This window comes from Erythrolamprus reginae, chromosome 3 (assembly GCF_031021105.1).
Source record: "Erythrolamprus reginae isolate rEryReg1 chromosome 3, rEryReg1.hap1, whole genome shotgun sequence".
In the NCBI taxonomy this organism is placed as follows: domain Eukaryota; kingdom Metazoa; phylum Chordata; class Lepidosauria; order Squamata; family Dipsadidae; genus Erythrolamprus; species Erythrolamprus reginae.
Genome location: NC_091952.1, coordinates 206,456,464 through 206,469,321, shown reverse-complemented (window position 1 = coordinate 206,469,321; position 12,858 = coordinate 206,456,464). Strand labels below are relative to the sequence as shown.

The 12,858-nt window shown below is 44.9% G+C and overlaps 1 protein-coding gene across 2 annotated transcripts in view; it reads left to right on the top strand.

Moving 5' to 3' along the window:
- TRAPPC8 (trafficking protein particle complex subunit 8) overlaps nucleotides 1–12,588 on the top strand; it is a 91,560-nt gene extending 78,972 nt beyond the window's left edge. For both annotated transcript variants that reach the window (XM_070747694.1, XM_070747693.1), the window contains 4 exons: nucleotides 2,108–2,155; nucleotides 3,035–3,180; nucleotides 10,534–10,623; nucleotides 11,608–12,588. In XM_070747694.1, coding sequence (XP_070603795.1) covers nucleotides 2,108–2,155; nucleotides 3,035–3,180; nucleotides 10,534–10,623; nucleotides 11,608–11,842 — 519 coding nt within the window. In that variant the 3' untranslated portion in view covers nucleotides 11,843–12,588. The remainder of the gene's footprint in view (nucleotides 1–2,107; nucleotides 2,156–3,034; nucleotides 3,181–10,533; nucleotides 10,624–11,607) is intronic.
- The last annotated feature ends 270 nt before the right edge of the window (nucleotides 12,589–12,858 follow it).

The following is a 12,858-nucleotide window of genomic DNA, read 5'->3' as shown; positions in this document are numbered from 1 at the left end:
ATGGCTTTACTGAAGGCAAATCATGTCAGACTAATCTCATTGATTTCTTTGACTATGTCACAAAGGTGTTGGATGAAGGTGGTGCCGTGGATATTGCCTACCTGGACTTCAGCAAAGCCTTTGATACGGTTCCACATAAAGAGCTGATAGATAAATTAGTGAAGATTGGACTTAATCCCTGGATAGTTCAATGGATTTGCAGCTGGCTGAAGCGTAGACATCAGAGAGTTATTGTTAATGGCGAGTATTCTGAGCAGAGTCAGGTTACAAGCGGTGTGCCACAAGGATCTGTTCTGGGTCCTATTCTTTTTAATATATTTGTGAGTGACATGGGGGAAGGTTTGGTAGGGAAGGTTTGCCTATTTGCCGATGACTCTAAAGTGTGCAATAGGGTTGATATTCCTGGAGGCGTCTGTAATATGGTAAATGATTTAGCTTTACTAGATAAATGGTCAAAGAAATGGAAACTGCAGTTTAATGTTTCCAAATGTAAAATAATGCACTTGGGGAAAAGGAATCCTCAATCTGAGTATTGTATTGGCAGTTCAGTGTTGGCAAATACTTCAAAAGAAAAGGATTTAGGGGTAGTGATTTCTGACAGTCTCAAAATGGGTGAACAGTGCAGTCAGGCGGTAGGGAAAGCAAGTAGGATGCTTGGCTGCATAGCTAGAGGTATAACAAGCAGGAAGAGGGAGATTATGATCCCACTATATAGAATGATGGTGAGACCACATTTGGAATACTGTGTTCAGTTCTGGAGACCTCACCTACAAAAAGATATTGACAAAATTGAACGGGTCCAAAGACGGGCTACAAGAATGGTGGAAGGTCTTAAGCATAAAACGTATCAGGAAAGACTTAATGAACTCAATCTGTATAGTCTGGAGGACAGAAGGAAAAGGGGGGACATGATCGAAACATTTAAATATATTAAAGGGTTAAATAAGGTCCAGGAGGGAAGTGTTTTTAATAGGAAAGTGAACACAAGAACAAGGGGACACAATCTGAAGTTAGTTGGGGGAAAGATCAAAAGCAACATGAGAAAATATTATTTTACTGAAAGAGTAGTAGATCCTTGGAACAAACTTCCAGCAGATGTGGTAGATAAATCCACAGTAACTGAATTTAAACATGCCTGGGATAAACATATATCCATCCTAAGATAAAATACAGAAAATAGTATAAGGGCAGACTAGATGGACCATGAGGTCTTTTTCTGCCGTCAGACTTCTATGTTTCTATGTTTCTATGTTCTTAAGGTGAAAAGTTTGTAAGACGAAACAATGTTTCCCATAGGAATCAATGGAAAAGCGATTAATGCGTGCAAGCCCAAAATTCACCCCTTTTGCCAGCCGAAGCGCCCGTTTTTGTGCTGCTGGGATTCCCCTGAGGCTCCCCTCCATGGGAAACCCCACCTCCGGACTTCTGTGTTTTTGCAATCCCAGCAGAGGAATCCCAGCATCGCAAAAACAAGCGCTTCGCTGGCAATGGAAGTCCGGAGATGGGGTTTCCCAGCAAAGAGAGCATCAATGAAATCGCAGCATAGCAAAAACACCAAAGTCCTCGAAACCCCACATCTGGACCTCTGTGTTTTTGCGATGCTGCGATTTCATTGATGCTCCCTTTGCTGGGAAACCCCACCTCCGGACTTCCATTGCCAGCGAAGCGCTTGTTTTTGCGATGCTGTGATTCCTCTGCTGTGATTCCCCTGCAGCATTGCAAAAACACGGAAGTCCGGAGGTGGGGTTTCCCATGGAGAGGAGCCTCAGGGGAATCCCAGCAGCACAAAAACGGGTACTTCGCTGGCAACGGAAGTCCAGAGGCGGGGCATCCCAGCAGCGGTGGTGGGTTTGTAAGGTGAAAATAGTTTGTAAGAAGAGGCAAAAAAATCTTAAACCCCGGGTTTGTATCTTGAAAAGTTTTTATGACGAGGCGTTTGTAAGACGAGGTATCACTGTATTGCTTTCTTCACTTACAGATGTCAAATTCTTAGTCAGGTTTAAGAAAATGCATTTTACTTTTCAAATGTTTCACTACAATCTTTATAAAGATTATATATTATATAATGTTGATGCATCTTGGTGTAATCTACTTTTATGTTTCATAGGGCTTTAAAAAAATACTTGGAAATTCTGATTGGGAGGACTTGGAGCAGGTACTGAAATTCTAGGGAAAATACATTTGTATAGTACTATACATGGTTTATTTTTCTAACTAGTTATTTGCAACATAAGGGGAAAGATGAGGCTTTTTATAATCATGGGCCAAGGGCATGAGCAAAGTTTAATATTTTTCATCACAAGATGAAGGTTTGTTCTGCATTTGTGAATTCCTTGCATTAGAATAATTACATTGTTAATGAATTTGGTTTCTCTAACCATTACCCTCTGCTTCAAAAAGCATTAATATTATTTTAAAAATGTTTAATCTCCACATGGAACTATTTTCATGTGAAATAAACAAAAAGAGGATGTAGGAACTGTCTGTATATTAAAGATTATCCCAAATTACTGTATATTGTTTTATCACTGCTGTGAGCCGTCCTGAGTCTGCGGAGAGGGGCGGCATACAAATCTAATGAATAATAATAATAATAATAATAATAATAATAATAATAATAAAAAATTATGCCTTGGTATAATCATAAGTATAGAAGAGTTAGAAATAAATAAAAAATGTTTCAAATTACTGTTTTTTTCACATTAGAAACAGGCTATTTTGATCATTCTGAAAGTATTTCAAGCTTAAAAGAAACTGAACTCCTTGTGCTTGAAACATTTTCAGAATAATTTGATTATCAAGTGTTTTATACCTTATAAAAACAATCATTTAATTATGTGAATTCTCTGCAATTATATCACCAGATATCTTATACATTTTTTGGTATTTTTTACCTGCTTCACTTGATTCATAAGTACAGTATAACCCACTGACTGATTTTTTCTTTATTTATATGATATAGTCCATTTGTCATATATATAATTTCAAGTCTTTCTTGAACCAAAATATTTTCTTAATACATTTTATGTTATAGGAATCCACAGAAATAGGCCTTTCAAATCTTGTTCGCCAAGAAAACACTACTGCATCATCCAAACCAACTGCGGAAGAGTTTTCTAATCTTATTAAAACTAGTCTTCATTATCCTGAAACATTTAATCACTCCTTTAATCAGAAAAGGTTTGAATATTTTTTCTTTTTACTCTAGATTGTAACCAGCATTAAACTTCCAGCCATTTTTCCTCCTTTTTGGAAATGTAAATATGGCACTTGTTATAACATTTCAGTGCAAAGCATAAAATATTATTTATGCAAGTCTGCAAGTGAAGCATATTTTTCCATTGAGCATGAGCAAATACATTGGGTTAGGGAGTGATTTGCTTGGGGACCATTAGTACATCTGTGCTGATGAGATGGAAAGAATGTAGTTTGTTCCTCAGTAAGGTTGCAAAACAGTCCAGGAATGGGTTGCTACAGTCTGATCTGCCCAGTTATTGAGTCTGCATTTCCCCCCGGCCACTCCTCCATGCTTCTCTGAGCATGCCCCAGTTTCCAACTCAGTCAGATCTAAAACAGTTGTCTTTGCGGTTTTGTCTCTAGCAAAACCATTCCTGGACATCTGGACTTAAGGATTCAGGTTTATTCCTTTCAATTTGGCCACTCTAAATCAATCCTATCAGAGGAAACAATTTTTTTCCAAAGACAATTCAAGCCAACAAGCCCTTTGGACCTTTCAACAGCAGTTGGCTTGTTGCCACCGAATTCTGCCGATTCTGGCCTCTTGGATCGTGGGTATCCATTTGGATCCTTCCCAGCAACTTGCTACCTCTGCAGCCATACCCTTTCTTCCAGCTGCTCAATCATTAGCGCAGCCCCATTGTCCTGATCCAATGGCAGCTCTGCTGGCAGTACTTCATTGTTATGTGGGTACCTGGGGGACCTCTAAAAATTCATTGGTCTTACATTCAGTTTGGGCATACGGAGGCACTGAGCAATTCACTGTTCTATGTACTTTCCCCTGGCTTGCTTTTCTCTGGCGTCTCCTTCCAATGGAGCCAATGAAGCTGATTGCTAGGAGTCCACTAAGCCATCTAAAGTGCCTTATTACCTGGCCCTGTGCTCACGCCTTATTCAAGGCTGCGGCAGCCATTTGGAGAGCCTTGAATGGCCATATTGTGTCCAGGCCTTCTCTCAAGGCTTCAGTGGCCATTTTAGGAGCCTCAAGCGGCCATTTCATATGCTTCCTTGTACATCAGCCTTTTACCTCTATCACCCTTTGGAGGATTACTCTACCAGAGTCCCATACCAGGTTCTTGGCTGTCCTCCTCTCGGGAAGCCCAGCCGGGCTTACAGTATCAGGCTCACTGGACTCTATTATTATTGTACCTTTGTATGCAGGTGCTGACCAACCCTGCCTTGGCCTAAGCCTCTCAGGAGTCAGGTGTGGTCTAGTCTTCACCTTTTGGCTTGAACCTTCAGCCATCAATTATTGTGTGGCTGCTCAGGTTTGGACAAGCCTTATCCAGTTGGGTTTTTGATTTTGGTCATTCTCCAGTGATCCCGCCTTTCCTAGCAACTTATTTTGCAGAATGGCAGATTTTTCCCATGCATTGGAACAGGTGGAGGCCTCTGTATCCAGAAAGGCCTCAGGCAAGTCACACAAGGAGGGCAAAAGGTCTTCTAAGTCAAAAGAGAAACCTCAATCTGTTATGGGCCAACAGGCTGCTAGAGAGCACCGACTCCCTTACAGTGATGGTTCTGTGCTCCATGCAGGATCACCCAGTGATTTCTTCACAGGCCTTCTCTCCGAAAGTCTTTCCTCGCACAACTTCCAGGGAGTGTAGACATTTGGTTGGAGGTGAGGACCCCTTTGCCTGCGAGGTTCCTACGAGGCCTCAATCAGACCACTCTGATGAATCTTAATCAGAGGCAGCTCCTGTGCGTCTGAGAGAGATTTTGCTTCTGCGCATGTGCATTTAAGGAAATAATTGCCGAAATCTTGCTTGTGCGCACGTCTGCTCATGAGATTTTGCTTCATGTGCAGAAGCAAAATCTCATTCGGACAATGCATGTGTGTGTGCCGGGATATGGAGTTGGGTGCACCAGGGACACAGAGCTGCGCACGCAGTTCCATTTTCCCTACTGGAGCTACAGTGTGGCCCATATCATTAGGAACCCAATACTGATCTGGAGTTTCAGTGGCTGCCGCTTGAGGAGTAAGAATTACTCTGAAAAAGTCATTCAGACTGTACAGGCGGCCAGGAACCAATCCACCAATCCACCCATCCACCATCAGTATATATAATGCCACATGGCAACATTTGTCAAATGGTACTGACTGCTTTGCATTGAGCCTGCCTCAGCCTCTTTTTCACAGGATCTAGATTTCCTCCAGGACAAACTGGACAGAGGCCTAGTTCATGGCAGTTTGCGACGGCAAGTTGCAGCATTGTCTATTTATTTATTTTATTTATTTATTAGATTTGTATGCTGCCCCTGTCCGTAGACTCGGGACTAGTATGGTACTGGCTGGTGGCAAAAAGCCCCCTTTGTCACACCACCCTGACATTTGAGTCTTTCTCAGAGGCATCAGCAACTGGTGTCCCCCATCAGTCGACAGATACCCTACCTGGCATCTTCCCAAAGTACTTCATGCCTTGACAGAGACTCTCTTTGAGCCCCTGTGGACTACCAGTCTAAGATATATGATGCTCAAGGTGCTGTTCCTGGTCACCGTAACATCCACTTGGTGTATCTCTGAATTGGGGGCCTTATCCGTCAGAAGTGACCTCTACATCTTCCACTAGGATAAGGTAACCTTAAGACTTGATCCCTCTTTCATTCCCAAGATCAACTCCTACTTCCACCAGGCCCAGGAGTTGGTTCTGCTGAGCTTCTGCCCTTGGCCTTCTGATGCCTTGGAGCGAAGGTGGCATAAACTGGACATACGTAGGTCCTTAAAAATGTATATCAAGTGGACAGCACCCACCAGGAGATCAGAAGCTCTCTTTGTCTCTTTCCAATCCTCTTCTATGGGCGTTAAGGTGTCATCCTTGACTGTTGGTCACAGGATCAGAGTGTGCATAGCTAAAGCATATGAAGCACAGTCTCTCCTGATTCCCAGACGTATCAGCCCGCACTCCATGAGAAGTGCAGCTACCGCCGCTACATGGGCTGCTCGGCCCCTCTCAAGGATATCTGCAGGGCAGCCACTTAGACCACCCCATCTCTTTCATTAGACATTACAAGTTGGACGTCTTTGCTTCAGCAGAGGCTTCATTTGGGAGGAGGGTCTTACAACAGGTCCACTTAGCCTTGGGGGCTCCAGACCTAACGGCTTCCTGCCCTTAGGGATACCAGGCTTTGGTACATCCCATTCCTGGACTGTTTTGCAACCTTACTGGAAAAGGGGCACTGGCTTACCTGAATTCCTGTTCTCAGTAGGTTGCACAACAATCCAGCCCCATCCTGCAGAATGCTCATGGGATCTGGAGCCGCCTTCTCTCTAATATTGTGTGCAGGTCTCACTCATTTCAGCCATCATTTGACGAAAACTGGAGTATACTCAGAGAGGCATGGAGGAGTGGTCAGGAAGAAACATAGACTCAATAACTGGGCAGATCAGACTGTAGTCTGTTGTGCAACCTACTGAGAAAAGGCATTCAGGTAAGCCAACACCCCTTTTCTGCAGAGTTCAAATTCTATTTCACATACCCCCTTGGGGTGCAAAATGATATTCTGGAGTTTAAACTTGGGTTTAAAAGTTTCAAAATTATTTACTTTTTTAAGAGTTGAGAGAATATATCAGAACCATTCTAGGGGTGCGGGGTATAGAAAATGTTGGGAACCACTGCTCTAGCTTGATTCTTTTCTGAAACAACACAGAACGCCTAACAAGAAAATCTGCAATAAATTATTTTCTTGTGCTCTTGCATTGAAATAAAATAACTTTTAGCTAACCTTCATGATATTTTATGAAGTTACTTTGAAATCTTAAGTTTTAAGAATGTATAGCCCTAGCTATTCTGTTTTCTATCTTTATCTTAAGAAATACTTCTCATGTTTGATTTTTAACAGTAATTGACACAATCTTTGTATAAATATAAAGCAGAAGTATTCTTTCTTGGGAGGTTTATAGTCAGTGGGTTGGATCCGTAGTTGCATCCAGTAGAATTTTTTTTTCTCAATAGAAATAATTGCTTGAGATTCTTTTTTGTTACTGTAGTCTGCTCAAGAGAGGCTTTCTCATCCTTTTTTTCCAATAGAAAATGTTTAATAAATCTTAATTCTTTCTATGAATGTAAGAAGCCCTTCCCTTCACAGATAATGATACCTAAATCTAACATATACAGTAAGTGTCATGTCAAATTGGAATGACAGTAAGTGTCATGTCAAATTGGAATGCTAATAGAAACCTGTCAAATAATATATATTTTCATTTACGCCGCAAGCAGAATACAGTGGTACCTCAAGATACGAACCCCTCGTCTTACGAACAACTCGTGATACGAACCCGGGGTTCAGGAAAAATTTGCCTCTTCCTACGAACTTTTTTCGTGTTATGAACGCCAAACCCGAACTTCCGGGTTCAGCGTTCGGAGGCTGCTGGAAAGCCGCCCGGCTGTTTTAAAAGGTGACAGCCGGCGGCGGGGCTTCTTTCCGGGTTCGGGAGGCCACTTTGGGGTTTTGTCTGGGAGAGAGGGCAGGAGGTCCGGCGCTGGGGGAGGGAGTCAGGAAGGTCCTCCTGCTCTCCCCCCCCCCAGCGAAAAACACAGAGACGGTCTGACAGGCAGGGAAGAGCAGCCTGGAACAAAGGGAGTCTGAAACCGCCGCCGGCTTCAGCTTCCCATTGCTCCGCGGGCGGCGGCTGACAGCCTTTGTATATTTGGCTGGGGGGGGGGAAGCAGGAGGCGCAGGATCGGCGGGCGTGGGGCGAGGCAGCAGGTCTGCATCCTGGGCGGGCGGCGGGCGAGGCGGCGCGGCCGAGCGGGCCAGCGAGGGTGCATCCAACTTGAGGGGCTGGCGGGAGGAAAGGGAATGCCACGGGGCTGGGCTCGGCTCCCCCCTCGGCTCCCCCCCTTACCAGCCTCGCTGCGGAAGGCTCCATTCTGTTCCCTGAATGGAGACCGCCGGCCGCTCAAACGGGTAAGGGGGGGAGCCGAGGGGGGAGCCGAGCCCAGCCCCGTGGCATTCGCTTTCCTCCCGCCCGCAGCCGACTGACCGTGGGCTCCTTCCCGACCTCGGAGAGCTTCCTGGTTTTCGTGAGCTTTCATGCCCTGGAAGCTCTCCGAGGTTGCGAAGGAGCCCACGATCAGTCTCGGCTGCGGGCGGGAGGAAAGCGAATGCCACGGGGCTGGGCTCGGCTTCCCCCTCGGCTCCCCCCCTTACCAGCCCCGCCGTGGAAGGCTCCATTCTGTTCCCTGAATGGAAACTGCCGGCCGCTCAATCAGGCCGGCAGGGAACAGAATGGAGTGTTCCGCGGCGGGGCTGGTAAGGGGGGGAGCCGAGCCCAGCACCGTGGCATTCGCTTTCCTCCCACCCGCAGCCGAGACTGATCGTGGGCTCCTTCCCGACCTCGGAGAGCTTCCTGGTTTTTGTGAGCTTTCATGCCCTGGAAGCTCTCCGAGGTTGCGAAGGAGCCCACGCTGGGCTCGGCTTCCCCCTCGGCTCCCCCCCTTACCAGCCCCGCCGCGGAAGGCTCCATTCTGTTCCCTGAATGGAGACCGCCGGCCGCTCAATCAGGCCGGCAGGGAACAGAATGGAGCGTTCCGCGGCGGGGCTGGTAAGGGGGGGAGCCGAGGGGGGAGCCGAGCCCAGCCCCGTGGCATTCGCTTTCCTCCCGCCCGCAGCCGAGACTGATCGTGGGCTCCTTCCCGACCTCGGAGAGCTTCCTGGTTTTCGTGAGCTTTCATGCCCTGGAAGCTCTCCGAGGTTGCGAAGGAGCCCACGGTCAGTCGGCTGCGGGCGGGAGGAAAGCGAATCCCCCGTGGGCTTCATTACATCTTCCGCTGCCAGCCAGGCCTTGCTGGCGGCAGCGGAACAATCGCCTTCCTCCCGCCCGCAGCCGACTCTCCCAGGCAAAAAGTTGCCGGCATTCTGGGATGATGGGGCCGGACTTCCCAGGCGGAAGGCGTGCCCCTCTCCCCGGCATCTTTTTGCCTGGGAGAGAAGATGAAATGCCGCTCGTAGCAGCTGCTAGGAGCGGCATTTCACTTTCTCTCCCAGGCAAAAAGTTGCCGGCATTCTGGGATGATGGGGCCGGACTTCCCAGGCGGAAGGCGTGCCCCTCTCCCCGGCATCTTTTTGCCTGGGAGAGAAGGTGAAATGCCGCCCGTAGCAGCTGCTAGGAGCGGCATTTCACTTTCTCTCCCAGGCAAAAAGTTGCCGGCATTCTGGGATGATGGGGCCGGACTTCCCAGGCGGAAGGCGTGCCCCTCTCCCCGGCATCTTTTTGCCTGGGAGAGAAGGTGAAATGCCGCTCATAGCAGCTGCTAGGAGCGGCATTTCACTTTCTCTCCCAGGCAAAAAGTTGCCGGCATTCTGGGATGATGGGGCCGGACTTCCCAGGCGGAAGGCGTGCCCCTCTCCCCGGCATCTTTTTTCCTGGGAGGGAAGGTGAAATGCCGCTCGTAGCAGCTGCTAGAGCCGCCGGCATTTCACCTTCCCTCCCAGGCAAAAAGAAGCCGCGCTGCTGCTCCAGTCGCCCGGTCCTCTCCTGCCTCCCGCGCCGATGTTCCCCATTGCGTTGGGGGCCGCCAGCCCCGAATCGGACGCAACCTCGCCGCTACCGCTGCCGCCGCGCCCACTGCCAGCCCCATTCTCGCTGGAGGTCTAGCCGGAGCCAGGTCCGCTCGGCCGCGCCTCCTCGCCCTCCGCCCAGCCGCCCAGGATGCTGACCTGCTACCTCACAGCACGCCCACCGCCGACCCGATCCTGCGCCTCCTGCTTCCCCCCCCCCAGCCAAAAATATAAAGGCGGTCTGCCGCTCCCGCGGAGCAATGGGAAGCTGAAGCCGCCCGCGGTTTCAGCCTCCCTTTGCTCCACGCTGCTCCGCCCTGCCTGTCTTTGTGTTTTTGGCTGGGGAGGGGAGCAGGACGACCTTCCTGACTCCCTCCCCCCAGCACTTCACCCAGGACAACAGGCAGGGCGAAGCAGCGTGGGGCAAAGGGAGGCTCAAGCCTCCTTTGGTGGTGGCGGCCGGCTTCCCGGTTTCTCAGTTTTGGGCTTTCACGCATTAATTGCTTTTCCATTGATTCCTATGGGAAACAATGTTTCATCTTACGAACTTTTCACCTTACGAACCTCCTCCCGGCACCAATTAAGTTCGTATCTTGAGGTATCACTGTATTCTGTTCTACTTTTTTTCCTCCAGAATGGTTCATTTTTGTTTGGCAGTTGACTGTAACTATATATTCTATTTAAAACTAGCATATTTCACGGTTGTTGTTTTTAAAAAGCAAAAGTGATTGTGCACTACTATTGATTCAAATGATCAGTTGATTTAGTTGCAATTAATGCAAATTTTATTTCCAGTCTTTGTATAGTTCCAGTTAATCTTCTACTTTCAAATTGTTCTGAAGCTGATGTTGATGTGATAATTGATCTGCGACATAAAACAAGAAGGTAATTTTTACAGCTTATAAGCTATTTATACTTGGGAAGGTTCTCTGGATTAGATTCCTAGAGAAAATTCTTTAGAATATTATATCCTGCCTAAGACATGCAAACATCAGGGCTTATCAAAGCATATTTCTAATTTGTATTTGGTTTAATGGTTTTACAAGTTTCAGATTGGTGAAGTACCAGAATGGGCATTTTTGGTTAGAACTAACAATTATTGACTGATAACCTAAATAACTCTGTATGATGTCAGCGTGAAGCTGTTAGTCTGATCTGGGATGCTTAAAACCTTTTTCATACAATGGTAATAGAGGGTTAGGGTAGTATAGGTTTAAGTAATAGAATTTTCCAATTTATAATTTTATGCTCAATGCAAATACTGTATTTTACATAAATTTCTTGTTAACATCCAGAAGTGAACTATTGAGGACAAATGATATATTTTTAGGAGTATAAAACGTACCTTTTTCCACCTTAAAAGAAGTTGAAAATTTGGGTGCCTCTTATACTTCGAATGTAGCTTTTCTCCCCAGCCCTAACTAGATGCTAATGATTCCTGGCTTTCTATTCCCTCCGAAGAAAGTTTTTTTCAGCCGTAAGTCTTTAAAGGCTTGCTTTCATTCCTACTCCTTCTGAAAAAGGCTTTTTCAGTCCTAACATGGGGATAACAATCGTCCTGCCTTGCTGCATTTTTTTTATTCTTACTTCCTCCGAAGCAGTTTTTCCTGCCCTAAGTTTTGCAGTCTTGCTTTCATTCCTACTCCTTTTTCAGCCCTAACCAGGGGATGAAAATAATGTGCTGAAACTGAACAGACATGATGCTAGCCAGATGAATACCTAGTAGGTAGATTTCCCCCCCGCCCCCTATTTTCCTCCCCAAAAACTAAGATGTGTCTTATACTCCGAAAAATATGTAGTACTGTACATTGTTTAAAACAAGGGTATAAGCAGGAAGAAATTGTGACCCCTGTGCTTTGTCTTTTCCAGTCCAGAAACTCTTGAGATCCATGGTTCATTTACCTGGCTTGGGCAGACACAATACAAGCTTCAGCTAAAAGCCTATGAAGTATCTAACCTTCAGTTAAAGGCTTGCTTTGTTCATCCTGGAGTGTATAATCTTGGAACCCCACGAATATTTATCAAGCTTTCCCATCAAGTTACTTTAATTGAAACAAGTCAACAGAATTCAGTGCCAGCCCTGATTATTATTAACAGTATTTGACTGAGGGGTTTGTTTAAAAACAAAACAAAAGTGCTGTTATTTCTTTGAACTTACAACATTGGCATATAACCTGCTAAAAAATTGTAGATAAATCTTCCACATAATATGATTACATGCCTACTTTTGTTTCACAATACTAGGCATCTTGAATTCCAGTTTCTTTCTTTTAAAAATGTTTCATAAGTTAAATGGAAATAACTACATAACTTTTAAGATTCCTAAGAACAAAATTGGGAAATCCTTGTACATTTTAATGCTGAAAAAAAATGTACAGCATGTGTTTATATTTGTGGCTGTATTACATGGAAATTTAGGAAAAAAGTTCCTTGGTGGCTTTTTTTGAGTAAGCCATAGATTATATCATATTGTTTCTGTAACGTTAACTAGGATCCAATTTATTCCAGTCCAAATCTTCTGTTTTTCATTTTCAATTTTTAAAAAGTTGCATTTGCAACTTGCCTCACATACTATTAAGCAATTCTTACTGCAATTGCATATATAATTCCACTTAATATTCTACAATTTTTGACAGCAGTTTGAATATTTTCTCATTCATCTCTACAAAATGCACTGTTTCAAACAAAGAAACGTTTTGTCAGTTAAATTCATTCACTTTATTATGTAATTAGAGCAATTAAGTTGACCTGTTTTTTTTAAAGAAAGTTAAGCTTTTCAAGAAATGTATTATATTTATAACAAATTTGCTGTAAATAAAATAAATAAAATAAAATTGTGCATCATATTCACTACATTCCCCACTGTGGTTTTTAAAACTTGAAATGAATGTATCACGATGGGTAAAATATTTTGTGCACACACTAACCAATTTCATTTATCAGTGTACAGCCTGAAATATGTTCTTGCAAGATTTAAGATTTTGAGGTGAAGAAAGTAGAAACAAATAAGGCCATTGTCAGCCACTGAAAATTAAAATAAAATGGACATAACACATTGTCAATTTTTATCAGCGGTCCTAAAAAGAGTTTATTATTCATGTGACCATTAATGTAATAAAT